General features: G+C 45.9%; 1 protein-coding gene across 1 annotated transcript in view; it reads left to right on the top strand.

Annotated features, from left to right (window-relative positions):
• Positions 1-23,972, top strand: part of WNT3A (Wnt family member 3A) — an 88,394-nt gene extending 64,422 nt beyond the window's left edge. The window contains exons 3-4 of the mRNA XM_009475326.2: positions 18,942-19,207; positions 22,211-23,972. Of these exons, the coding sequence (XP_009473601.1) occupies positions 18,942-19,207; positions 22,211-22,690 (746 nt within the window). The 3' untranslated portion in view covers positions 22,691-23,972. The remainder of the gene's footprint in view (positions 1-18,941; positions 19,208-22,210) is intronic.
• The last annotated feature ends 1,951 nt before the right edge of the window (positions 23,973-25,923 follow it).

Here is a 25,923-nt window from a genome sequence, read left to right as displayed (position 1 = left end):
TCTTAAGATTTCAAGATGAGGCCTGTGTTCACATATTAGCATATCTAACAGCTCCTACGTGTGCACTGCAAGGCTGCTGCTCCATGGAGGTAAATCACGTACCAACACATACTTCAGGTACCCTACTATCTCCCTCTGAAGACATAAATGACTAAGCCTTTGCAACCACCTCATAAAAATGCCTGAAATGAAGACTTGGGTTAAATGGGCTTGGAGATCTCCATGAAGAACAAATCTCATGACTCATCCGCAGCCTCCTGCTAGAGAGTTTGGGGACCACTCCTTACATGTGATGCACAGCATTTCCATTGGCCTCGTTTTTGGCATGGCAGCCATGACTTCTTTGGTGTAGGTAGGAAACAGGCACTCCAGTTTGAGGAAAATTCTGAGATTTCTATAGCTCCTTTGGGCTTGCACTGGAATGACAGTAAGGCCTTTCAAGACTTTCACAAGTCTTGAAAAGCCTTCAAAAGATCTCAGAAACCTGTAGGTAGATGTCAGCCATGGAGCAACTGAAGGTTTGGGGTGAAGGTGTCCGCTTGGGATGTAGGTGACTGAACATTTTGGTCATGCTGTTTGTTAGGGGGCACTGATAGTGTTAGGGAGCGCAAGTTTTCATGGCTTGTGGTGGATGGCAGGAGGCTGGGAGGGGGTAGGGAGGCCAAGGGCCACCATCAGCACTGACTGGTGTGGCACCCCATTGTGAGTCACGCAAGACTTTTGTGTCCTCACTGTTATACCACCCATTGTGCCCTGTGCACAACACACGCAGCCTTGTTGTGGGGAACTGTCCTGGGCAGACTTTTGAACTGAACTGCTATTACACAGTTAACTGAAATTGCTGGAGACCGGACTTTCTGACCAAGGTTGTGAATCAGCTCTGGATGATGCTAAACTGAAGACTGGGTGATTTGATCTCAGCCTTTTCCCAAGACACAAACCAAGTTCATCCTCTTAGGATAAACACATTCAGATGTTTGCTGTGGTTTTTGGGGCCATGGTTTCCATCCAACTCCTTCATTTTGGTAGTCCCGGCCTATCTGGAAGCAGGAAATGCTAATATATCCACTAAGCTCCTGAATGACGTTGTCCACTAAGAGACTTGTTGGGCCATGTAATATGCAACCCTGAGAGTTTTTACTCCTCCCAGCTAACCTGGGAGAAGCACCTATTTCGAGGGATGCATTTTCAGGCCCATAACTGTCAGAAACTTTGTTGTGCCAGCACAAATCCCAATTCCCCTTTCCATACTCAGTCCTGCAAGCCTTTTGCTGGCAAGTCTGGAACTGCACTGAAGACCTGAGCTATTTGCATGATTAAAGGTTGCAGGACCAAGCTGATTAGAAAGATTCAGCAAATTCTCCAATCAGAGCATTAGCACAGATCCACTAGGTGAGGAGCTGGCTCTGGGTATGTAGTTGGCTTCTCCTCAGAGTAACTTCCACTGGTTTCCACCGAGAGCTGGAAGTTCTCAGCTTCTCTCAGGATTGATCTCTGCACCTGCAGAGTGAATGCCTGTAAATGTTGTTGTGGTTTTGGTGGCTTTTTCTTTATAATATCAAAACCTGCTGCTTTGATTAGAGATGGGGGAAAAAAATCTGACAGTGTTTTCTGGCATTTAGTCCCTAATTGGAATATTCCCTTTAGGTATTTAAAAAAAATATATTAAATTGGCCCAGATATTTTTTTATGAATAACACTTTAATTAAATTTTTACGTATTAAATGCGCATCAGTTGAAATAGTTAGACAAATAGCATGAGTATTAGTCATGTATAAGCAAAGGGATGAATCAGTCAAAGACTGAATATGTTACAACAGCCTCTCCCTCCGAGGGCACATGTGAGATGCTGAAAGGCAAGGGAAACTAACATAAGAGATGGAAGTGAGTGAGAAAAGGGAGAATAGAAAAAAGGCCAGGAGAAAGGCGAGGTACCCAGTGGGATTAATAAGGTAAGGGCTCCCTCGCTTACACAGGTGTAAGTCATGGGGTCAAGGGATCTGAGCTCCATTCCCAGCTCTGCCACTTACCTGCTACACGACTTCACAGCATTACTTCATTTTCCTGTCTTCCTTGCACTTCCACCTCCTCCTTTGGTTTGCCCAGGTTAATTTGACAAGTTTTTCTCCACGTCCACTTCAATCGCAGCCGAGGGACTGGGGCTAGACTTTGGGAAGAGCCGTCTAACGGTAAGGGTAGTGAAGCATGAGGATAGATTGCCTGGGGAAGGGGTGGGAGCTGCGACCTGGGAGGTTTTCGAGAACAGGTTAGACAAACATCTGTCAGGGATAGTTTAGGCAGAGTGGATCCTGCCTTTGGGCAGAAGGGTGCGGGGCCCAAGTCTGATATCTATGATTTTAAGGTTTTCTGGAGCAGGGGCTAAGCCTGCCAGTGCATATAGATATCAGTTTCATGCAAAATAACAGGAAGTGAGGTGTCTTATTAGAAAAAGCAACATTTTTGTAGGAAAAAATACTCTTACACCAAGATGCACCCCTTATTACACTGGCTTAAATTTTCTGCCACTACCACTGAATTAGATAAAGGTTATTCTGATTTACACCAGGTCAAAACGAGAATCAGGCCCTGTGTTGTTCTGCTGATGGCCAAAATATATTTTTTACTTTACCCAATTTATTCAGTAACTGATTTTCAAAGACATTTCCTAAGGGTTCTTGGTTGTTCTTTTTTTTTCCCTTCACTTCATGTATCATCTATCCCCACTCATTACATAGGGCAGCAGCAGTGTTGGCACCAAGGGAGCTTACATTTAACAGCAAGAGAGGAATCTTTAGCAGTTTCCATCCCAAGAGACTGGAGGATGTGTAGCTTTGATTTCGTTGCTGTAAGATAGGCAGGGATGAAAGCGATGTGCACTGTCAGTAAACCCTTAAGGTACTGGGTTCCTCCAGCAGTTTGGCAAATGCCTTCCACTCCCACTAAAGTCACCAAAGACAGTGTAGGCAGAACAGGTCATCACCCTTCCTCCCCCCCAAGTTAATATGTTGGATAAGGAGCCATGAGTTGTTCCCACCAACTCTGGAGCGCACACACCCATAGCCGTGGGGTGTGGATGCTCTTTTAAGAACCTGCAGCAGAACAGCAGATGCAAAATCAGGAATAACATCATGTCCAGTCGTCAAATATGAAGGCAGGGTTGACGTAAGAGCAAACAGGCATTCGGTGAATTAAAAGCAGCAAGAATAAGGAAGTATAAGCTGGAATTGCAAGTTTTCTTGCAATCAGGTTGGAGAAGCTCTGGAAAAGACTCACAATGTGAGAGAGAAGAAGCAAAAATACCATAACGACGTATAGCCTGAGGAAGGGAATTCTTCATCAAAGGAAATGTTATCATTTGGCTTAAAATGGGTGAACCCAGAGACAGAGATCGAAGCTGGATCAAAACCCACAGCACCTGCCTCTTCTTCCCACTCGCTCACAGCCCCCGTCTCTCTTCAGAGAGACTCCAATCCCTACCTGGAGGTTATTCACATTCTGGGTGCCCATCGTTTTCCTTGCCTGGGAGGGCAAAACCCATGTGCAGTTCAGACTGGAAGAGATCATCTCCATAGGAGAGAGCATCTCTGCACAATCCCAGCTCCATTCGCCATGAAGGCTGACGAGTGTATGGCACGGGGCTGGGCGAGAAAACTGCACCTCTGTAATTAGGTAGGTGGGTGTTATTTGAGCTTAAGAAACCTGGGCAAAATAAGGTAAGTATAAGATTAATGAAATTGGCTTGTCTTATGAATACAAATGATCACTGGTTGAGAAAGTTGTCTGGAGGTGTTTGGTATCCTTTGCTTCTACAACAGGGTTTTTTTTGAGGTCAGGTAGCTATCTATCTCATGCTGCAACAACTGTGCTGCAGTTCTGATTATGGGAGGGATCATGTAGCAGCAGGAGAACTGAGTCTTGACAACATCTATCCATAATTTTGAAATTGTTTTGGGGTCACTGGTTCAAAAATCTGCGTGGCTCAGTGAGGAACAGAAATCATCATGTCTGACAGCTTCTTGGTGGGCATCAGAAAACCCAGACCATTCTCCTAACCCAGTTTGGATGTTCCAGTTGAAGACAGCTCCCTCCTCGAGCTGGCTCCTTGTCCCTGCAGTAAGAGCATGTGGCACTTGCTCACACTGCAGGATGAGAACTGCATGTCACCCACTTCTCCATTGTGGCACAGGCATGTGGGTGGACAGTTGTCCAGGATAAGTAGCCCATTCACATTAGTGTGGGCAAGGTAGACACTGTTTGTGTGTGTGAGAGCTTCACTGTTTCAAATCACAAGTAGATACAAGTTATGGCTATTTTACTGTTGGTATTATTATTATTTAACCTCTGTCTATCATTTGACAATGAAGCTGATGGAAAACTTCCATTTATCTCATTTCTGCGGTCTTATATTCACCAAGAACTCAAGCTCTTTGTCTTATTCTGGATGTGACAGATTGACAGGTGGTCTCCTAGCCAAGTATTCACCTTGCACATTTTTTGCTCGGCTTCCCAAATCAAGCTGGTGACATTTTCAGTCCAGCAGGATGACAGGCTAACTCTTCATGGTAGCTAAAATGAACGGTTATTAGGACATACATGCAGTAGAGGCTGAGGTCTAATTTGAAAGCATTGTGGTGCAGATCCTTTTCTTCATTTTTTAAGTACTAGGACTCATTTCTCCATGTCTGGGACCAACAACAGGCTGATCACAAGTTCACAGACTTTTCTTAGCAATATTGTCAATACACAATGGTGTATGGAGGGATATCTTTATTTTTTTCACTTTTTCTATTGTGATTATTCTGATTGTGTCTTCCTAGGACTGAAAGATTTAAGGGAATGCCTCTGAGAACAGGACTGTTGGTCATAAGAGTTCCTGCAAAGGCTTGGCCATAAAAGATCTATGCATGACAAAGTTCGGGGTCTGCACCCACTTGGCCAGCAGATGTGTTTATGGAAGGTATAGCTATTTCCTTCACAAAAGGGTGGCGTAGTTCAGTTCTTGAGGTTACTATTTTGGTTGGGTGAGCCAGGAGATTTGTTAGTTTGCCCACCCTTAGAAGATGCGCTCCTTGCTGTAGTGTCCTCACATGCACTTCCTCCGTGATGGACAAGTACAGAACTGAATACAACTTTAGACAAGTGTTCAATATATTTAGCTCCCTTTTCCGCTTGCAAATTATACAAGAGCTTCAACTATAATCAGAATATCTGTCATCCAAAGCTTATCTCCTGACTTATAATTGCTTGTAAATCATCTAATCTGTGTCTGGGGCTTTGCAATTTTCTTATTTCTCTCTGTCTAAATAGATCTGCAATCCCCATCGCTTTAGCAGCTAGCTGTGTCCTCAAGTGCTTGGGATTAGAAAGCAGGAAGATAATGATTGCTCTCCATTTCACAGGTGGACAACTGGGGCAGAGGCAGGGCAGATGAGCTTCTCAAAAGTCATGCTGTTTAGGACTGAGCCCCTTCTGCCTCAGAAACCACAGAGATCCATCCTCCAAACCATGCTTCCTCTCACGAGCTATTTATAAAAAGTGGCTTTTGTGCTTTGGGAGCTGCATAAAACTTTTCTGCGTCCTCAACTGGGTGAAACTGAAACCCACAGAAAAAAAAAAAAGTCCGCCAAAGCCTGCTGCAGGGGGGAGAGCAGTTCCCTGCAGTTCCCCCAGCACCCAAAACCCCCTCCCTTCTCCAAATTGAGCCTGTAAAGCAAAAACTTCTGCAAGCCGAAAAATTGCTTAATTGCCTCAAATTGATTCCATGGTTTTATTAAGATATTTGCCCAGCTCTATTATGGTTAATTATTTGTATTACAGTAGACTCTGAGGCCCCAAGCAGAGATCAGGGCCCCATTGTGCTAAATATTGTACAAGCACATAATAACAAAATCACTCCTTGCCCCACATAGCTTACTATTACATGGAAAGCTGCAGTGGAAGCATACCACAGCTCATATGAACACCTTTTAGGAGAGGCTAATGTGGTTTTCAAAAGCCCAAAGTGTCCCTCATGAGAGCCTGGGCTGCTTTCATTGTGCATGCTCCCTGCAGCCCCGCTCTTCTTGCTGAGCTCCAGTGGGAAAAAAATCGAGGGACAATATTGACATACAACCAAGGAACCCCCGACCTGGCCCAAGGCTTCATGGTGGGAAGAGGGGGGAAACAGAGAAGAGGAAAGAAAAGTGGGGAAAACAAAACAGGTTCCCGTGCTGCTTTTCCCTTCACCTTTCATTTGTGCTTGGAAGCTCGGCTGCGGGAGGTTCACGAGGGAGTTCGTTTCCCTGGGGATTTCCAGCCTCATTTTGCAGACGCAAAGCGTTCCTCTCTTTAGGTAAATGTTAAGATGAGCACCCGGCTTTCAGCTAGCCTTGCAGAGACCCCACACCCGCTGCCGCTGTGCTCCTCCTCTTCCCAGCCCGGGCGAGGAAGAGGAGCAAAAATGCAAAAGGGGAACCCTACGCTTCTCCTTCCCCCTCCTCCCACCCCACTCCACAGCCAAATCTCTGTGGCTGCATCTTGCCTGTGCATGGGAGACCTTGCTTATCAAGGGGTCAGCACTGGGGGAGCTTTTCCACACCTGCAAGCAAGTGGGGAGAGTTTTGAGACCTTGAAGTCTTGCTGGAGGTGATGCTCAGGGCTGGGAGCGTGGCAAGTTTTGGATGAACGGCCAGCTGCTGATTCAACCAAAGGTCTTGCTTGTACCCCGGGCACTGCTGAGCTCTGGGTGACCCTCTGGGGGTGCTCAGGAGGTGTCTTGCAGAGAGACAACGCATCTCTGCATTGCCCACCTCTGTCTTGTGCTTTTCCTTGCGTCGCAACCCAGGGTTGAGAGGACGTGAAAGGCAGCAAACCGTAGCCCAAAACCAGGGGAAAATCCAATTGTTTCCAAACACTAAACTCAGGATTCAAGCGGAGCAGGAACCTCTGGAGATAACACGGTGTCTGTGTGTGTGTGTCTGTGTGTAAAATGGCCTTGCAGAATCCCCCAGCTTTAGCAAGGCTTTGAAAAAGATCTGGGTGGTGATTCAAAATCCAGGTTATGACCTGTGACCTTTGGATGAGAAATTGTTGCCATTTAGGATGTGTTAGGAGGTCCATCCTTTTCATCAAATGCGTGTTTCTTCTTGCTGCGGGAGGCAATCACACCGGTATATCATTAACTCGCAGAAAAGGAGGCTGTAAAAGAAGTTGATGGGGGACCTTAGCCCACACCCTGCTGGGGTCTGCTCAGAGCACAATATCCCAGCGACCATGAGATTAAGCTAAAGAGAAAAGTGAAAATGCTTTTCACGATTCACACGCCCTTTAGATTGTTTTATTAAACCATTTGAATAGGGATTTCCCTTTCGGCCGACAACGGGGCCCGGCCAATGCATAGTTCTAGGTTGCTATGACTTAGTTGGTGCTGGCTAATCACAAGTGAGGGCAAATTTCATATAAAATATCTCGGGCCATTGTCAACCTAATGCAGCGTGACAGTGCCAGCACAAAGGGGGATTCATTCACCCCAGCAGGTAATAAGGACGATTTGCCATACCAACCAGGCAGTCTCGAGGGGGGCTGTCAAATACGATCAGAGCAGCGAAATGGAGCCTCACATTCCATTCTCAGGTGGGCGAAGGCGATCCTTTTGTTCGACCATGTTGCTTCTGATAACAGAATACAATTTTTTTTTTCTTCCCCATATCCTATTGACCAGTGGGGCTGTTTTGCATAGCAGTCTTTGGGGCTTGCCTTTTTTTCCTTGCCTTTTTTTTCGAGGCCAGAAGGGACCCTGATGATCCTTTAACCTGGAACGCACCCCAGAGAATTTCACCCCAGTCCTTCCCGACTCCTTTTCCGCCTTCCCCTTTCATTAAGGACTCAGTCCTGCCACAATAAGAGCGCTGTATCTCTGCTAATAACCCCCAATTGGCACACAGCTTCCTTTTGTCTAGAGCCTCCCAGGGACATCAGGCGTTGGGGAGACGAGGGGTCGGGGTAATTTGGGGCGGTTCGAAGGGCCGAGAGGACCGTGCTGTTTCAGAACTTGAGACGGCAATGAAATATTCAGAAGGCGGCATTTACGGGATGGCAGGAGGGGGGGGATCAGACGCGGAGTGTTTCACACATGACCAAGCCAACAGAAAGACAGATAAAACGTGCTTGCATTAAGCAGGGTAGGTAGGGAGACATACATGGTAATGATTAGATTGACAGAGAGATAGGGCGATAGAGAGTGAGATAGAGGGATGTTTGCTTTGCAGGTATCAGACTTGGGTTACTGATACCAGACCGTCCTGCTGATTTGCCTATCTCGGGGTCTGGTTACCTGCGATCACCTGGGGTTATTTTGACAGTAGCTAATTAGCGAGAGCATTCCAGCCCTCGACCCACCCTCGGCTCACACGAGGGCTCAGAGGGTGGCAGGGAGCACCGGTCCCACTCCCAGCACCGTGCACGAGGCTCCCAGGCTTCTCTGGCATCTGACAATCTGGCTCTACCTGAAACAGGTAAAGCCTGAAAGGTTTGGAAGCGCGAGCACCGCCCTGGAGGTTGCAGCTCTGTTGTGCTGGGTGCAATGATAACCATAAGCAACCAGCAGAAAAAAAGTGGGGGGAAAAAAAAAGAAAAAAAAAAAAACCAAACACCGTTCTGATGTTTTAGGGGAACTCAGCCTTCAGGATTTTACAAGCTGTGTTAATCCAACCTCCTTCAATCCAACATTCCCTCTTATCTGTATCGCCTTCATGTTCCCTGGCAGGAATTGCCCATTTAATAATTTCCCTCCAATGATCTGAATTACAGCTAATCTGATCAAATGTCTTTTTAGGGCCTTTCATCTTCCCAGGGATGTGTTGACACTAGCATGCTGGTTCAGAGGAAACAAGAACTCAATCAGAACTTCGTTCAAAACACAGATGGGACCCAAACCTAACCTTTCCTTTAAGATATGCAAAAGTGTGGTTAGCTTCTTGTTATTATGCTTTGCATTTGCATAAGTCTTTGCATTTTGGGGCCTGATTTTTAAAAGGATAAAAAAGTCAAACAAACCCCGGAGCTGGATTTTGATGAGAAACAGTGCAGAATCAGCTGGGCATGGAGTTGGCATGGCTCTCTGTGAAGAAAGGCATAGGCTGTGGCATCACACAGAGCCCGGCATGGATCTGCAGGGCTCCTGGCTGGCATCACTTGCGGCAGTGTAGGTGCTCCAAAGCTGCATTTCTCCCACTGCTGCATCTGCTCTTGGAGCCACCCCAACCCCATTTCAGGGTTAGACCTGAAAGCCTTCATTACCTGCAGCCCCTAAGGACTGCTGTTTTTGCAAAGCGGGCTTCCCTAGACTTGGTGATAAACCCACTTGGGAAATGCTGCCAAAGACTAGGGGACCTGAAACAAGCCTACACATTGGACAACGGCAGCAGGTGTTTGGGTTTCACTAGTGTATGGCTCCAAATCGTTCAGGTCAGTCTGTAAATCTACACTGAGACTGCAGTCTTGGAAACAGATCTTTGAGGAATGGACTTAGTGATCCTTCTGCATCCAAAGGATACCATGCAATCATTTAGGCTCTGCTCTTGTCCAAAGGATCCCATGCAATCATGCTTTTCTGGATAAGATTGATGGGGGTTTATATAGCTCTGGACATGTCTTCTCTGTGCAATGCAGAGCTGGTCTGGAAAGTCCTGGACCTACTGCCAAGACCTATAATGGCTATAACACCAGATGAGGTGCTGATAAGAAAGTAGCCATGCTCACACAGCTCAGCACAGAGGCAGCTCAAGGTACTGATGTTCTCATGGAAGGCCCTACGGAAAAAGAGTGATCCAAGCATAAGCATCACTCCTAGGATAATAAGGCATCATGCAGTACTGGGTGAGGAGAAAAGTCCTCCCTTTTGCCCCTCTCCTCTGTAATGTTGTAGGCTGAAAGGATGCACGAAGCTCAGGTTATAGAGTGTAAGCTGAGCTTTCTGTCTCTGTCCTGTATGGACAGTATGCCAAATGTGGTCTGTGGTGTCAGTCAATAGTGATCACCATTTGAATAAATTGATGAGTGTTTTTTTATGTGCCATGATATATGAATTTTGTCCATTTTTGCAAACGGGGAAACTGAGGTAGAGTTTCAGAGTCACTCATGTCCAGAGAGGGACTTTGTGCAGCATTTGTAGCCCACTGGGTGAGGCAGACACCAGGCTCTGATCTTCCTAAAGCCTCTAGAGTCTTCTTAGAATAACAACAAAGACTTCCTAACTGATGGTGTGCTGTGACCAAGCAGAAAATCAGGGTCAGGGCACTTGGCTGCTTGGTGTTTAGACTTGGGAGTAACACCAAGTAAAGAAATGAAAGGTTTAAAGAAGCTCAGGGTCTGTTCCTAAAGCTTTAACTTTGGAAAGCATTTTCCAATATACCTAGTATGAATACAGCACGTGCTGTTGAATTTGGGAATGTGCTCTGTGGAATGATTCACCCTCCCACCAGGAAGCCTGACTTGTCCCCTCCTTTTATAGTCCTTCTGTTGAGCACATCCAAGGCCACAACTTGCTCCTCTCCACCTTTCCTAATGGGTAGAAGATGCATCTTTGAAAGCAAGCAGAAAGCATGGTACAAGGATCCCCTTTTAAGGGGTAAGGGGGTAACTGAGGAGCTTTCGGTGTCAGGCCGGGAGATTCTTTTGCAGGAGACCAACATGTTGATGTTGGTGAGGATGGGTGAGGGGAAACATGAACACTGGAAACAGGGGCCTCTGCAGAGAGAAGCTGAAGGAAGCTTGAGGCTGAGCCAGGCAGCTTATGTAAAACCCTTTCAGTTGATTTATCTGAGATGGGATCCTCTATTGCTACAATCGAGAGGAATGTGGTGAAACTGAAGCTTGCTTGCCTGCCTCCAAGGCCGTGAGAGCCAATATTTTGTTTCCAACGTTCCCAGTATTTTCCCCACAAGCAATGTCAGGCTCACAGCAGCCGTGACATCTCTGTGATCCTCCTCTACGATGGAAACAATGCTTATTCCCCTCCAGCACTTGGGCACTGTCTCTGCAGCACGGATGAATCTGTCAGCTGGCGTGTGCCAAGGCATTCCTTGTTCTCCATCTTCACTTGGTGCTGTGCCAATATTTAATAGTTCTGATTGGCAAATGATTTGCTTCCTTGTGATCATAAAAAAACCAAAAAAGCCTTTTAACATTTTTTTCCCACCTTCCCTCCTCCTTTCCCTGGGGAGAAATATGTCCTGTGCTCTGAGATGTGACCCTTCATTTCTTAGAATCATAGACTGCTTTGGGATGGAACGGACCTTTAAAGGTCTTCTAGTCCAATCCCCTGCAATGAGCAGGGACATCTTCAACTGGATCAGGTTGCTCAGAGCCCCGTCCAACCTGGCCTTGAATGTTTCCAAGGATGGAGCATCTACCACCTCTCTGGGCAACCTGTGCCAGTGTTTCACTACTCTCATTGTAAAAAATTTCTTCCTTATATCTAGTCTGAATCTACCCTCTTTTAGTTTAAAACCATTATCTACCCCTTGTCCTAACAGAACAGGCCCTGCTAAAAATTCTGTCCCTATCTTTCTTATAAGCCCGCTTTAGTGCAAAGAGCATCGTAAGGTGGGCGACATCATCCTCATGACCTGAACCCTTGGTTCTTGGCTCTGAGGGATCTGCTGGTTGGCAAGTTTAGCACAGAGGCCAGCTGGGCTGAGAGACTGGAGTATCTTCTGCTGGTACCTGGGACAAGCAAGGCTACATTGCTGCAGGTGGCCCTTGCTTATCCTGCACACAGATTTCAGGGCCAGCAGGTAATGTCATTCATGTTAGTATAAGCCAATAGTGATGTCTGCATATGTTTTTGCAGCTCCTGTGAGCTCTGACTCACCAGTTCCATTGGATTTCACTTTTGCTATTCAGAAAGTAGCTGCACCTGCAAAGCTGTCAGTGTGAGCCTAAAGAAACCCACTTCTCCTGGGGGTCATCATCTACTTAACAACTGATGAGCCTTTGGCTCAAGGTAGCTCTGAGAGGTGCCCTGCAGAGCTGAGGCATTCCTCCAGCCTTGGCTTCAGTGTAGTTGCAAATAAGGAGCAGGCACCGACTTTTACACCATCAGTGCTTCAGCTCCTGCATCCATGGTGAGGAGCATTTGGTATTAATCTTTTCTGGCATCCAAAAAGTGGTGCAACATGGCCTTTCATTCAAGCCCTTCTGGTTTAGCTTTCACCATGGAGGTGTTTATGGGTGACCCTCCCTATGAGGGAACGGCACAGCTCTCCTCCCACATCTGGGTAAGGTGGCTCTCTTGATGGATTCAAGGAGGAAACCACAGTGTGCTGATAGCAGCTGGGTAGTCCTCTTTATACTATGCTCAAAACCAAAATTCACCTCACCTGAGTCAAAGACTGGGCTTCCAAAACTCTCAAAGCTCACTTCACAAATTCCTCACCATCTTCCTCCATTAGACAATGCCTTTCCCCCTTGCAATCCCCATGATGTCTAACCTACAAGAAGGACCCCGACCACAGTAATCAGGGGGAAATTGAGCTGTTAGGACAAGCCCCTGCTCTAAGAGGCAGGGCTGTGCTGGCTCCAAATACCAGAAGCACTAGTCTGCCCCCAGTTTTATTTCCAGGTTCTTGGGGTTTATTCAGATTTATTTTTTTTTTTAATCCAGAGTCAATGTAGTGTCAACTGTTGTGCGAATCCTAACATGACAGCTGTGGGTTTGTATCCCCTCGAGCCAGGGAGGGAATTGAAACCCTTTCTCACACTCCCCAGGTACATGCCCTACCAGCCAAATGTTGGAAAGACTTTATACCTTCCACCCCTCAGAGATGGGCGTCTGGGTGTCTGAAATAGCTGACACAAGGTAGCTTTCTCTTGTCTTTCAGCTTCGAAAAATGAAGCTCAGAGAAAACAGCATGTCTCCTTCCCGCAGTCCTGCTAAGCAGATATGACATTTTCTCCATTTTACCCCTCTTGCTAAGTGACTCTCCCAAGAGCACTCAAGAAGTCTGAGGTGTCAGAAAAACAAGGCTTGCAGCCACATCACTGCAGTGTCTTTCCTAGTGTCGAACAGGGAGTAGGATCCTCTATTCAAGAGCAGACATGCTAATGATGGCTGGGAGGAGTGGCTAAGATGTGGGAACTCTTTCCTTCACTGTCATACATCTCCAGAAGCAATCTGGGACAATTCTATTCTTTCCCATGTTGTTTATACATTATCCAGCCCAAAAAGGCATTAAGTCAGTGTTTCACTCCAAGGGCTACATTTCAAAAAGGATGGTGACAAGGTCCTAGGCAGTAAAGGGTTGTTGGCGTAGGAGGTTTGTCTCCACAGAGCAGAGTCAGTAGCCGTCCTGGAGACATGAGGTTCCCTTTGCAAAGGAGCTTCCACATCTTCAGTAGGACCATCTAGAAAAGTGGCATGCTGAGTGGAAAACCCTTAGAGCAGGGTCCATCTCTACTGCTTGGCTATCTGTTCTCCAGCTGCTGAGGTCTGCTTCTTCCCTCACAAGATGTACAGCCTAGAACCACCTCAAGCAAGATATCTTCCCTCCCTCCCTTCCTTCCTTCCTCTCTTTCTTTCCTCTTCATTCATTCTTTCTTTCTCTTTCTTTCTTTCTCTTTCTTTCTTTCTTTCTTTCTTTCTTTCCTTCTTTCTTTTTCTTTCTTTCTTTCTTTCTTTCTTTCTTTCTTTCTTTCTTTCTTTCTTTCTTTCTTTTTCTCTCTTTCTTTCTTTCTCCCTTTTTCTCTCTCTCTTTCTCTTTTCTCTCTCTTTTTCTCTCTTTCACTTTTCTTTCTCTCTCTTTCCTTCTTTCTCTGTCTTTCTTTCTTTCTTTCTCTCTTTCTTTCTTTCTCCCTTTCTCTCTCTCTCTTTCTCTTTTCTCTCTCTTTCTCTCTCTTTCTCTCTCTTTCTCTCTTTCTCTCTTTTTTTCTTTCTCTCTCTTTCTTTCTTTCTTCTTTCTTTCTTTCTTTCTTTCTTTCTTTCTTTCTTTCCTTCCTTCCTTCCTTCCTTCCTTCCTTCCTTCCTTCATTCATTCTTTCTTTCCTTCTTTCTTTCTTTCTTAGACCGCACAGATCTCACTGCTTTTTAAAGAGCAGTCAGTGGAAACAGCAGTGCCCCCTTTCTAAAATGCCACCTAGTTCTTTGAGCTGTAGTCCAGGACACAGGACTTGCAACTTCAGCTGCCAACACATCTGAAGGTGGGTTGCATTGCCCTGTCCCAGAAACCTGCTGTTACCACCAGACCACTGTGCAGGGAGGAAGGAAACATTTAGGGTGTCAAGAGTGGGGACAACAGGGCTCGGTACTATGGTACAAAGGTCGTAAAAAGGGACTGTAGCTTTTTAAGACCAAAATAAACCATTATGTTCATCCTTCTGCATCACCGTAGTTCTTTCTCCCACATATCTGGGATATCTACCTGACCTGGGGTTAATCATTTGGTCATTCAGAGAAAGATTCAGGGAAAATAAATCACTGTCTGGGCAGAAGAACACATGAGAGCAGGTTTCATATATTAGACAGTAGAGATATCTATGCGGTTATTCATTTGTCTTCCTCATCCCACAACTTGATGACCCTCTGTTCGGCTCCAACACCTTCTGCCCATGATTCTGAAGACATCACTGAACTTAGCATTGCAGGCTCCTGAGGAGATAAGCAGGATTCTCCTCAGGTGTATGGATAAGGAAGCAGAAGCACAGACTGACTAAAAGACTTGACCAAAGTCACGTTAAAAAGCCCTGTGAAAGCAGGAAATCAAATCTTAGGTCACCTCATCCTCAGGCCTCCGACTTCGCATATTGATACAGCTTGGCCGTGTGTTTTTGGATCCCAAGATATTTCTGCTGCTGAGACAGGGTGGTCAGAGGTGTTCTATATAGGACATTCAGGCTCTCAGCTTCACAGACCGGGCTCCTTAGGAAACAATTTCCAGAAGTGACCAGTGACTTGGAGACCTCTGCATTAGGGGGCATCTACGAAGCATCCCTAAAGGCCCTCTGTAAGTCTCAGCACCTTTTTCATTGATAGCCAACCCCCCCAAAAGGGTCCAGAACAGGGTACCTTGAAGCACCAGCCATCCAAGTCTCTAAGCCCTGCAGGGAAACTCAGGAGCAGGCAGGAATTAAACAAGCTGAAGTCAGAGCTTTGGTGACCTTGTGCTGCACTGAAAACAAAGTGGTTAAAATGCTCTTAAGTCAACATCCCCATGAGGTATTAGTCCCTATTAACCTTCTCTTGCCAGATGACTTTCCAGAAGCTCTCTTCAGGTCAGAACGAGCTGCTTGTCTCCTGCTACCAGAACCACCCAGAGGAATGAGGCGACCTGACAAATATACTGCACTTTCCTGTTATCTTTGCTAAGTCTCTTGCATTTTTATATGGCACCTTAATAACCCCTCATTTCCATTACAAGTGCATGCTTTCCTTCTGCTTATCTGTATCTCTATACACTCCTTCTCCATTCCTGCAGCCATATCGCCTCCGGCTACAACCTGGGGACCTCTTCGGAGCTCAGCAGGATCAGGTCTGCTTAGTAATCGGAGGACAGTCCTATAACTTAGGAGGTGGCAGGACGTGATTCACGCGATGGCAGTCTTCCATCTGCGTCAATATTGAACTCGGTGCCTTAAGATAGGGGTAAGAGATCTAAACCCAGTGCCCTAATTTCGTGGAGTCATTAAGAGATCGGCTGCAACTTTCTCAAGAGACAAACTCCTAACCTCAGTGCCCGGGGCCAGATCTCAGCTTCTTTGCTCTGCCTGCCTGCATTCCCCAGGTAGTTACGATCAGATACAATGCTATTTGCTTCCTGTTGTGTGCTGTTAAGTGGTGGCTGTGCTCCACCCCAGGGGTGGCTGCATTTCAAAAGCAGGGGAGTGATTACGGCGTATACAGGCTGTAAAAGGCATTGGGTTCTTTCTGGGAAGAGGAGAGCCGAGTATAATCGGTGCTTCTTAAGGCAAATCCTATCAATACCCTCCTGGAGCTGTAGGCTTTCAGTAAGGGCTAGCAACAGTGGAGAGTTTAGGTAACGGACCTGGGATTTAGGACTGGGTATCTAAAACCAAAGCTGTCCTCCTGTAACTCCTTGTTCAGCTGCAACCAAGTCCTGGCAAATGCAGAAATTCTGCGGACCCTCTGTCTGCGCTGCCTGAAGCTCCCTGGGTTTTGGTGAGCTCTGCACCTGTAGGCACAGAGAAACACCTCTGTTCTGAGCTAATGGCTCCTGCTGAAGCCCAGGTGGGATCCACAACCTGTGGACTCCTAAGCCAAGGCCGCCCCTCTCATACTTCACAGGGGAAGGTTTTCTGCACAGACACTATGGCTGTAGATGCTTTCTTTTCAGTGCCAGCATAGCAAGGCACAGCGGCTCTCCATGGCATTTGCAAACATCAGTTCAGCACCTATGACACCTTCCCAAATAGCCAAAGGCCTGGATTAGGTCTCTCCTCCTGAGCAGAAGAAGGGGTGATTCCCAAGAGATGAGACCTAACCTGGTGTGATTTTGGGGGTTGTCCTATGCAGGGACAGGAGTTGGACTCGATGACCCTTGCAGGTCCCTTCCAACTCAGGACATTCTATGATTCTATGATTCTACCAAAGCAACGTGCTTTAGCCATTACAGCTGTCAGACAGAAGGGAGAAGAAGAAGAAGAAGAATTATCATCTTCCTCTCCTGCCCAAGGCATAGCAGCATATCAAAAGGTTTCAAGATTAGTTAGACCACAATGGGAGGAGGTGGAAGGTGTGTCAGCTCTTCTCTGGTCAGGCACTATACCCTCTACCTCCCTACCAGAGGGTAATGACATTCATCCCACCATCTTATCTGACTGGCTTCTATGAGAAGCCTTTACCTTTCACAGACGCCAGGGCTGGTCCTCAGTGTCCTTGGAGACATCATACAAAGCTCCTCACCCTCAATATTTGGTTTCAGGATTCCATCTGAGCTTAGGCAAGTGCAAGACGCCAAGTCCCCAGTCCTGTTAGAACTGGACTCATCTGTTCATGCTCAAAAGCTGAACTTTCACACAGCTCAGGAACTGCATGGCCACCATTTGCAGGAAGCTGGGATCCTCCAGGCTGGACAGATGCTGAACAAGGGTTTTTCAAAATCACATTGTGGAACTGAGGGTTCCTGCATTTTACTTTTTTGGTTCTAGCCCTCGGTGGCTTACTAACCTCACGATGCGTATTGACAACATGTTCCAGGACATTGCTCATACCTTCAGCTTGTAAGTTCATGCACATTATTTGATTTGCATATTGTTGTATTTGGTAGTCTTCCCAAAGCAAAGCAGTGCTGCACAAATTCTTGCTTAAGCCTTCAATCCAGACGGGACTGCTCTGCAAGCATGCAGTTTTGATTTCTCCCCGAGAACATGTTGGCTTGTTGGCTTGGCATATTAAACTCTCTTCACGTTAGTAAAGCCTGGAAGCATCTAGAAAGTAAAGATTAAGCCAAAATGCCCAGAGAAAGCTCAGATCAGCAAAATATGGTACAGAGAAGGTTTGAGTGGTTTTGAGTAGGCACCTCATCAGCTGATGCAAAGCTCAATAGAAGCTGGTGAAGCTGCATCAACTGAAAGCCTGACCTTCTGCCTTTATAGATCCATTCATATTTCAACACTGTCGTAGCCTAATCATCTGAAAGGTGTCAGAGACAACATACTTTCTTGGCTAACTGGTCTATAGGCATGAGGTGAGCTCGTGTGGGGAATGGTATAGGAGGTTAAGGGAGGCCAGTTATCAGAATTGTTGTGTCTTCTTAGAATTGCCTCAAGGGTTTGAGAATAACCTTGTTCATGATAAAAATGCCATTTTGCTGAAGCCAAAAAACATTGCAGTCATGTTTTCTGAGGAGTGGTGTTGAACTTCAGAGTCATTTCTAGTGAGTGAAGAAACAGAATGAGACCAAAACTGTGGGGTGGGGGGAGTAAAAATTGATATTTTGGTATATTCCCCATTTGCAAAGCAGTTTGAAATGTTTGGTTTTCATTTTGGCACAGTGTAGAAAAAGCACTGGCATCCAGGAAAGCCAGGCTAATGCTGAGCTGCCCTTCCCCACCCAGCTCCAGCTAGGGTGAAAGGCTATGAAGGAAGATCTCCACAGAGACTAAGGCTCCTCAGTCCCTAACCATGACATCTTTTGGCTGATCCCACCCACCATCCTGAGGCAATGGGCAGAAAAAGAAAGCTCATTTCCAGTCCCCTTGGCAGGGGCCTTAATTAGGCAGGTGAGCAAAACTTTCCATTGATGCAAGATGTCATATATTGAACACTATCTCTAAGTGAGCTAGACAGCCTAGGAAAAAGAAGGTGGCCTCAGGATGGAGGGTGGGGACAGTGTTTAGTTTACATAGTGAGGATTGGGGAGTATCTGGCCATCCTGGCATTTTCCTACCTTCCAGCCATCAGCAGCTCTCCCAGTCGAGGAGGAGGAGGTGCTTTACCTGGTGCTGGTCCCACCACTAAGGATGGAGGCTGTCATTAAGTATAGATCTGCATTTTCCATGTTATGGGAACATAGCCCAAATTCTGTGCATCTGAAGCCAAGACTGCAGCTCAGGGTATGGCTATGTGGTGCATTGCCTGCAAAGTACCATACAGAATATTCTATATGTCCCCTGAAACTCAGGTTTGCACTGCTTTTTGTTTTGCCATGGCCCTATCCTAAGACCTTAGGAGGACTTTAGTCGAAACTTCTTGGCTGACCTCAGTGGCCTTGAATCAAGCCTGGTCTTGTCTACATAGGAGCTTATTTCCTCGTATAAGAAAATGTCTTTGGAATAGGTCCAAGCCGGACCACAGGGAAGAGGAGAGTTTCCTGGCCTTCTGCCATGCCCTCGAGACAAGGTGTTCACAGGGCTGATCATGCCCTGTGGTGGCATGATCGTGATCATGATGTGGTGGCATGAAGTGGTCCCTTCACTGGCCACTATTCATTGATTTCTCTCTTTCACAGCTACCAGGGAATCGGCCTTTGTGCATGCCATTGCCTCTGCTGGAGTGGCTTTCGCAGTGACCAGATCCTGTGCCGAAGGCTCAGCCACCATCTGCGGCTGTGACACCCGCCACAAGGGCTCTCCTGGGGAAGGCTGGAAATGGGGGGGCTGCAGCGAGGACGTGGAGTTTGGGAGCATGGTGTCTCGGGAGTTTGCAGACGCCCGAGAGAACAGACCAGACGCTCGGTCTGCCATGAACAGGCACAACAACGAAGCTGGAAGGACCGTAAGGACATTTAGTTTCACCTTTCTTATCTCCCTTTAAACTTTTCTACCTGCCATAATGAACAGTGGGAGGGAACTGAGGGGAATAACCAAACATAAATCTGGGCAGTTTTACATCATGAAACGATGATACCTCCCCTATGATAGTTCTTGTCAGGGAGGTGATCGATGTACCCAATCTATGAAAGTTATAAGTAAATTCACGCACACAGATGTAAATGTCTACTTTGGAGTCAGTTGTCCAGACCTTTTTTATAGAGAATGGATCAAGACAGACAGGTCTAGGATGGGATTTCATCCCAGCTTGATGGAGACATTTGAAATACCTGAGTAAATGATGCCCTGACTGTGCCTGTTCCCCTCCGTTGGCTGTAGGAAGAAGGTGAGCTGTACAGCCAGAGATCCAGAATGTCCGTGCTGTAGACACCTGAAGTTAAGAGAGATGGACCAGGGTTTATGGGCAGGATTCAGCTGCTTAAGCAAATGTATTTAAGTATAAACTGAGATATCCTGAAGTATCCAGCCTCTCCTTGGGCTGCTACTGGGGAAGACTGTGTCTCCTGCAGGTCCTCTGCCATCTTGGGACTGATGTCTTAGACACCCCTGGAGCTCACCAATGGCATTAGATGCATGTGTTTAGGCAACTGAATCCTAGTTTAAGTGCAACTGTCCGTTCTCCTGGGATCACCACTCTGCTCTGTAGGCTTGAGGGTGGTGAAGAGCAGGAGAGCATTTCCCAACACCCCTCTTCTTAACACGGTTCTATTTCCCAGGGAATATTTAAAGAAAATAAGAGGGAATATGACTTTGGTACCTCCTGATTAAACTTGGACCATGCCCCAAAGCCAGCTAATGTGTTTTCACTTCAAACACTCATGGAACAAAATGTATAAGGGAACAGAGAGCACAAAATCTTGCCCTCATCACAGGGACTGCATCGTACACAGTGAATCTTTTCCATAAGGTGGAACAATCCCAGTAAGAGGACATTCCCTTTTTCATCTCAAGAAGAGCCCATAAATGTCAGAAGAATGTAAGCTATGGGAAACAATTTGTGAAACTGAACCACAAAGGTCTTGCTAATAGAGACCATGCCACAGCTTCTCTGTGATAACAGCATTTTTTCTCATGTAGTAAACTTGAGACAGCTTATCCCTCAGTGGAAGAAAGATACCTCGCTGTAATCAGAAGAGATTAATATGGTCTTGTTCCCTCAGCAGAAGGCCTTACACATGTCTAGGAGGACATATGACTGTGCAGTGAGCTATAGCAAAGCCACCACAGTTGCGCTGTGCTAGGAAACAGCTGTCCTCAGGCAAGCTAGGACTTTGGTGTGAGCCCCTCAGGTGGACACCGTCAAACCCTAATGGAGTTATCCCACCTCACACCACAGGAGAGCTGGTCTGAAATAGGGAATACGACCTTTCAAAATTAAATACCACCAGAAACAAAAATTGTCTGCAATGTAGATGACTACAAGCAGTAATGTGGTTTCCTCCAGCACTGGCCCAAATTATCCCAGGTACCCCAAGGTATCGTGCATTGCTGGTGGCAGTTGCTGGGACAGATAATGAGACAAATAGGATTGTGGAGAAGCTGGGTAGAGTGGAAAGAAGGGCCTTAAAGTGAGAATACTTGGAAAAACTGAGCTTTGAGCAAACATCCCTGTGGTCACAGGCCTGCAGAGGTCTTTTTACTGCAAGTCTTGTTACTTGACACTGAGTTATTTTCAGACATTTTACAGATGCCAAAGATTAGAGAGCAGATGTCACACCATTATCTGAAATCCTACTGTTTTATAAGGCAGTAGTGTTTTCCATTCTCACTGTGCCAGCACTCATGGGGTAGGTCTTCCAGGCCTCCATACTCAAGTGTTTCCAGCTAAACCTGAGCCATAGGCAATGTTTCATATTAGTTCCCATATGAACTCAAACCCTACCACTATGCCAGAAGCTTTGATTAAGTTAAGTTCAGCATGATTATATGAACCAAACATTTTGTGGTTCTCTCTCATCGCTAATTACAACCTCCTTTGCGGCGGGTGATACTCCGTAAATAACACAGGAAAGCACCTGGTGAACACCAAGGTGCTGATTCATGGCAAATCTTTTGGACTCAGGCTGGCACTAGTCTGTTCACGTACCTGGAAATTTGCTGATCAGTCTGAAAATGCAGATTATCAAGTAAGTTGCATAAGGCTGTCTCCCACCTCAGTACACTGGAGGGCAACACCTCTAGAAACCTTTAGACTAATTTCATAAGAGGTAAAAGCCAATAGAAAACTTCTGGGATCAATAATCACCTTTCCATTTATTCCAGGACAATGTTGATGTTGAAGTCTAGGCCTTTCAAAATCAAAAGTTGGACTCCTATTTTTTTCTTTTAAATGGTTTTAGAAAAATCGTAATTCTGGCTTAAAAATAAAAAATACATTACATTTCATGTTTCTGAACATAGCCACAAGCAAGGCTAGAATCTTATTTGCTTAATGTAAACATATATAAAAGATGGAATTCTGGACTAGATCATTAGGACATTTCATATTTCTTTAATTTCCAATGGAACAGGTGTATATTTCAGTTACGAAAACATTGTTTTAGAAGATTTCTGTGTTCTTCACTTCTCTGCCTAGATGTGTCTGAATTGTGTTCCTGGGTGACAGGGCGGCAATATTCACCCATGTACATTGATAAGATAAAAGTGGGTACGCACAGAAATAACTTCAGCCCTTAGTGAAAGCACTTGGTAGATGCTAAAAGGTGGGGTGGGAATCAGAGACAGTGTTTGAAAATAATAAAGTTGTAGAGGTTTTATCTGCCTCAGATCCAGCACCTGTGCAGGGCATTGACTGAAGGATAAGGTGATTTTTGTTCAAAAGTGTGTAAATATATCTATGAAAACACTGCAATTCTTTAGGAAATCCTGACTAAATAGCACAATGCAATATGTGTTTTGATTACAGGCTAATGTCTTCCTTCTTTGCCTTTCCTCTCCTCTTTTTCAGTCTATTATAGAACTCATGCATCTTAAGTGCAAATGTCACGGCCTCTCAGGCAGCTGTGAAGTGAAGACCTGCTGGTGGTCTCAGCCAGACTTCAGGGTCATCGGTGACTACCTCAAGGACAAGTATGATAGCGCTTCTGAAATGGTGGTGGAAAAACATCGAGAATCCCGTGGCTGGGTTGAGACCCTCAGGCCCAAATACAACTTCTTCAAGGCTCCAACTGAGAAGGACCTGGTTTACTACGAGAACTCACCAAACTTTTGTGAGCCCAACCCTGAGACAGGTTCCTTTGGGACCCGTGACAGGATCTGTAATGTCACTTCCCACGGGATTGATGGTTGCGATCTTTTGTGCTGCGGCCGTGGGCACAACACAAGGACTGAAAAACGGAAGGAGAAATGTCACTGTATCTTCCACTGGTGCTGCTACGTCCGCTGCCAAGAGTGCATACGAGTTTATGATGTCCACACGTGCAAATAAAGCAGGCAAAACCCTTCGCTGGGCTTCAAGGGGAGAAATGGATTCGAGCCTACTTCCTCTGAGGTTGCAGACATGAGAGAAGTCTACTTTTTTGATATTAAAAGAATAAAAACTTAAAAAAAGGCTAAAACTGGTTGGATAGAATAGGTCTAATGACTTCTGGGCTATCCTGAGGTACATCTGGCAGTCACACAAGTTATGCCCCAATGATGCCTCCTGTAGGAGACAGCGGTTTTTCAACCAGCTGACAACACAGAGCCAGAAAGAAGGGCATCAGCAAAAGCATGGATTTGCTCTGCTCTCACCCACCTGAAGTGACTCGTGTGATTAAGTATCCTTTGAAAGACTTGCATCTTCCTAAGTATCTCCTTTTCCCTCAGCCAGGCAGAGGCTGTGTTGGACAGCAGCACTAAGCTTTCTGGGATCTATCTACATACCCAAATGGCCAGACTCTGTGTATAATATGAGCAACAACAACAGCAGCAAAAGAAATAAAAGCAGATAAGTGAATGATTTTTTAAAAAAATAATGCAAATACTCCTTTGCTTTTGCCCTGGAACCAGAGAAGTCTACAAATATGTAACAGAGCTGTAGAGTGGGCAGGCTCTTCGCGTGAACTTTTTAGCATAGTAGCTTCTGCCAGTTTTGACATAGGATTCAGGATTCTCTGTAGAGAGGGAGGGAGGGAGAAGGAGAGGGAGAGAAAGAGAGAGAATTGCTGATGGTTTCCTGCAAATGCCCTGCTGGCACACAGATGATGTGCACGGTACGTAAATGTTCAGTGCCCCATATGTGAAGTGAAGAGGACTCGGTGTGTGCATTAAGGAGACAATCCCATGAAGGGAGATGTTGCTCCAGCTGTGGCCCGGTATGCGGCTCAGCCAATGAGCCTTCCTTGGAAACATGCGGTGCAGAGGGAATCTCCTGGGGCTGGACACTCGCTGCTGGGCGTGGGACATCCAGCTCTTCAACATCCCAGCTTGTTCCCATAGAGGAGAAAAGGGAAAGCGTTTCCCCCTCCCACCTCGTTACAGGATGCGGTCACCAACAGTGGAAAGTGCACTTAGTCCATCTGCTCTCTGCACTTCATGCAGGCTTCCCCCGGGCACTTAGCAAAACCCTTAGACCACAAGTCTGTCAGGAACATGACTCTGAAGGACGGCTTGTTACCCATTAATTTACATGACGGTAAACCAACCCACCACCACCACCCCTCACAAGCTGGAACAGTTTCAGACTCAAGACAAATTTTGTTCCACACCTAATTTCTACAGCCCTTCCCATCTCTAAAAGTGGCACAGATTAAAATGCACAAAACTCAGATTCTGAACCAGCCCAGAGTTTTGGGCAATTTTGGACACAGAGCCAAATCCCAACTTTGCAGCGCTGCCCCATCTCTGCTGTTCACCTCTGACTCCCCGTCTTTGCATGCTGCTCTATTTCTGATTTCAGATCAAGATTGCCAGTTTACAGAAACAACTCTTGCCTCCCCCGTGGGCATCAGGGCTTCCTTCAGCCATGTGGGTATCAGGCATGAATCTCAGCCCATCACCCTGGTATTTACAGCACTGTAACTCTGCTTGAGTTATTCCTGGTTGATACTGGCATAAATAAGTGGTAATCAAGCATGGAGTCATAGCCTGTTTAGCCTCAGATGCACTTGTCCTGTGTCCTCTTTGCCTTACCCATAACTTTGTGTTCCTATCTTGGGAAAAGGACAATGGATTGGCATTTTTTCTTTTCTCTTCAGTACAGGAAGGGAAATGGGGCATGATCTAATTCCCAGTGACCCACAAGAGTCTTTTCATGGCAATGTAATCATGGCTGTTGGCTAGTTCACACCTATGTAGAGAAATCAGAGTGCTCTTCTCTCTCTGCATGTCAGCTTATTCCCGGGAACCAAAGGAGGGAGTATGCAGAAGAGGCAGGGAACAAACAGAGCTTAGTCCCATCAGAGAGAAAACAGGAGGAAATGATGCCTCCAAGGGTTGACTCTGAGTCATGGAGTCTCCTGGGACTACTCCGAGGCTGGTGCAGTTCATGCCTCACCCATTTGTCTCAGGGCTGTGCCCAAGGGCACAAGCAAGCTCTTTGCCTATTGGTGGAGGCACTTCTATCAATGCTCTGCAAAAAAAAGCTGCAATGAAATGAGAGCAGAGGCACAGAAGGGAGGGAAGGAGAGAGGAAGAGATCAAGAGAGACAAAGAAAAAACTGGGGAGAAAACCAATCAACCATATCTGTACATGTAAACATTGCACCTAATGGATGGCCACACACCAACTGGTAGAAAGCAATAGATCACTAAAAACTGAGAGAAAGATGGACCAATTAATGGATGCATGACTGATTTTTGTAATAGAGTCTGGGAGAAAAGGAAAATCTGATCTTTATGGCAAATAGAGAAGGAAGCCACTGCAGGGGGAAATTGCCACAGTAACCAATATTCAAACACAAGCTGTCAAGAAAGCAAACACTGAAGAAAACCACATATGCAGTGGAAGACATTGATGAATTGGAAAAGATGGGACAAGGGAAGATACGTCTGATTTACTTAATATGATGCAGTGCTAGCAGTCACAGCGAGAGATGTTAGACACGTCCCACCAGGTACTTCTGTCAGTGAATGGTGCCCCAACAGCAAAGATGCAAATCATTGCAGGTCACAGTCCCTGTCAATCCATTGACTTCAGCAGGGTCACACCCACAACTAATTTTACCCTAATGTTTTTAAGCAAGGTGGTTTCAAACTCCTTCTTTTATACCATATCAGTGAAGAAATGGGTTGGAGGATTTGGCTTCCATGCATGGGAGCCGGACTCTGACCCCAGCCCATCCACAGCATGCTAACATCTACAGTTTCTGCTTTTGCACCAGAACCAAGCCGAACATCACTAGCAGGTGAAGCTCTTTGGGAAGCATGGGGGAAAAAAACAAACAAACTAGGCATTTGCTGAGCAATTGCCTTTTAAGGTGAACAAACAGATTTTGACTGCAACAGTGGAATTTATTTCATCTGGCCATGTCATCTAGTCTAAGCTATTTATCTAGTTTTCTGCTAGGATCAATGGCAAGAAACAAACAAGTCCAGAAGGTGATTCATTATAGCCTAGGATGGTATCTAAGCTATGTTTGGTAAATTGCCCTCTGGGTGTACCTCTGTCTTTCCTCTGACTTTAGCTGATGAGCTCATACTAGATGATGAGCCTTTAGATGGGTACAGTCTGATGATGTG

The sequence above is a fragment of the Nipponia nippon genome, unplaced genomic scaffold (genome assembly GCF_047370975.1).
Source record: "Nipponia nippon isolate SJK-2023a ecotype South Korea unplaced genomic scaffold, ASM4737097v1 scaffold_1, whole genome shotgun sequence".
NCBI lineage: Eukaryota > Metazoa > Chordata > Aves > Pelecaniformes > Threskiornithidae > Nipponia > Nipponia nippon.
This window is presented reverse-complemented; position numbering and strand designations above follow the sequence as displayed.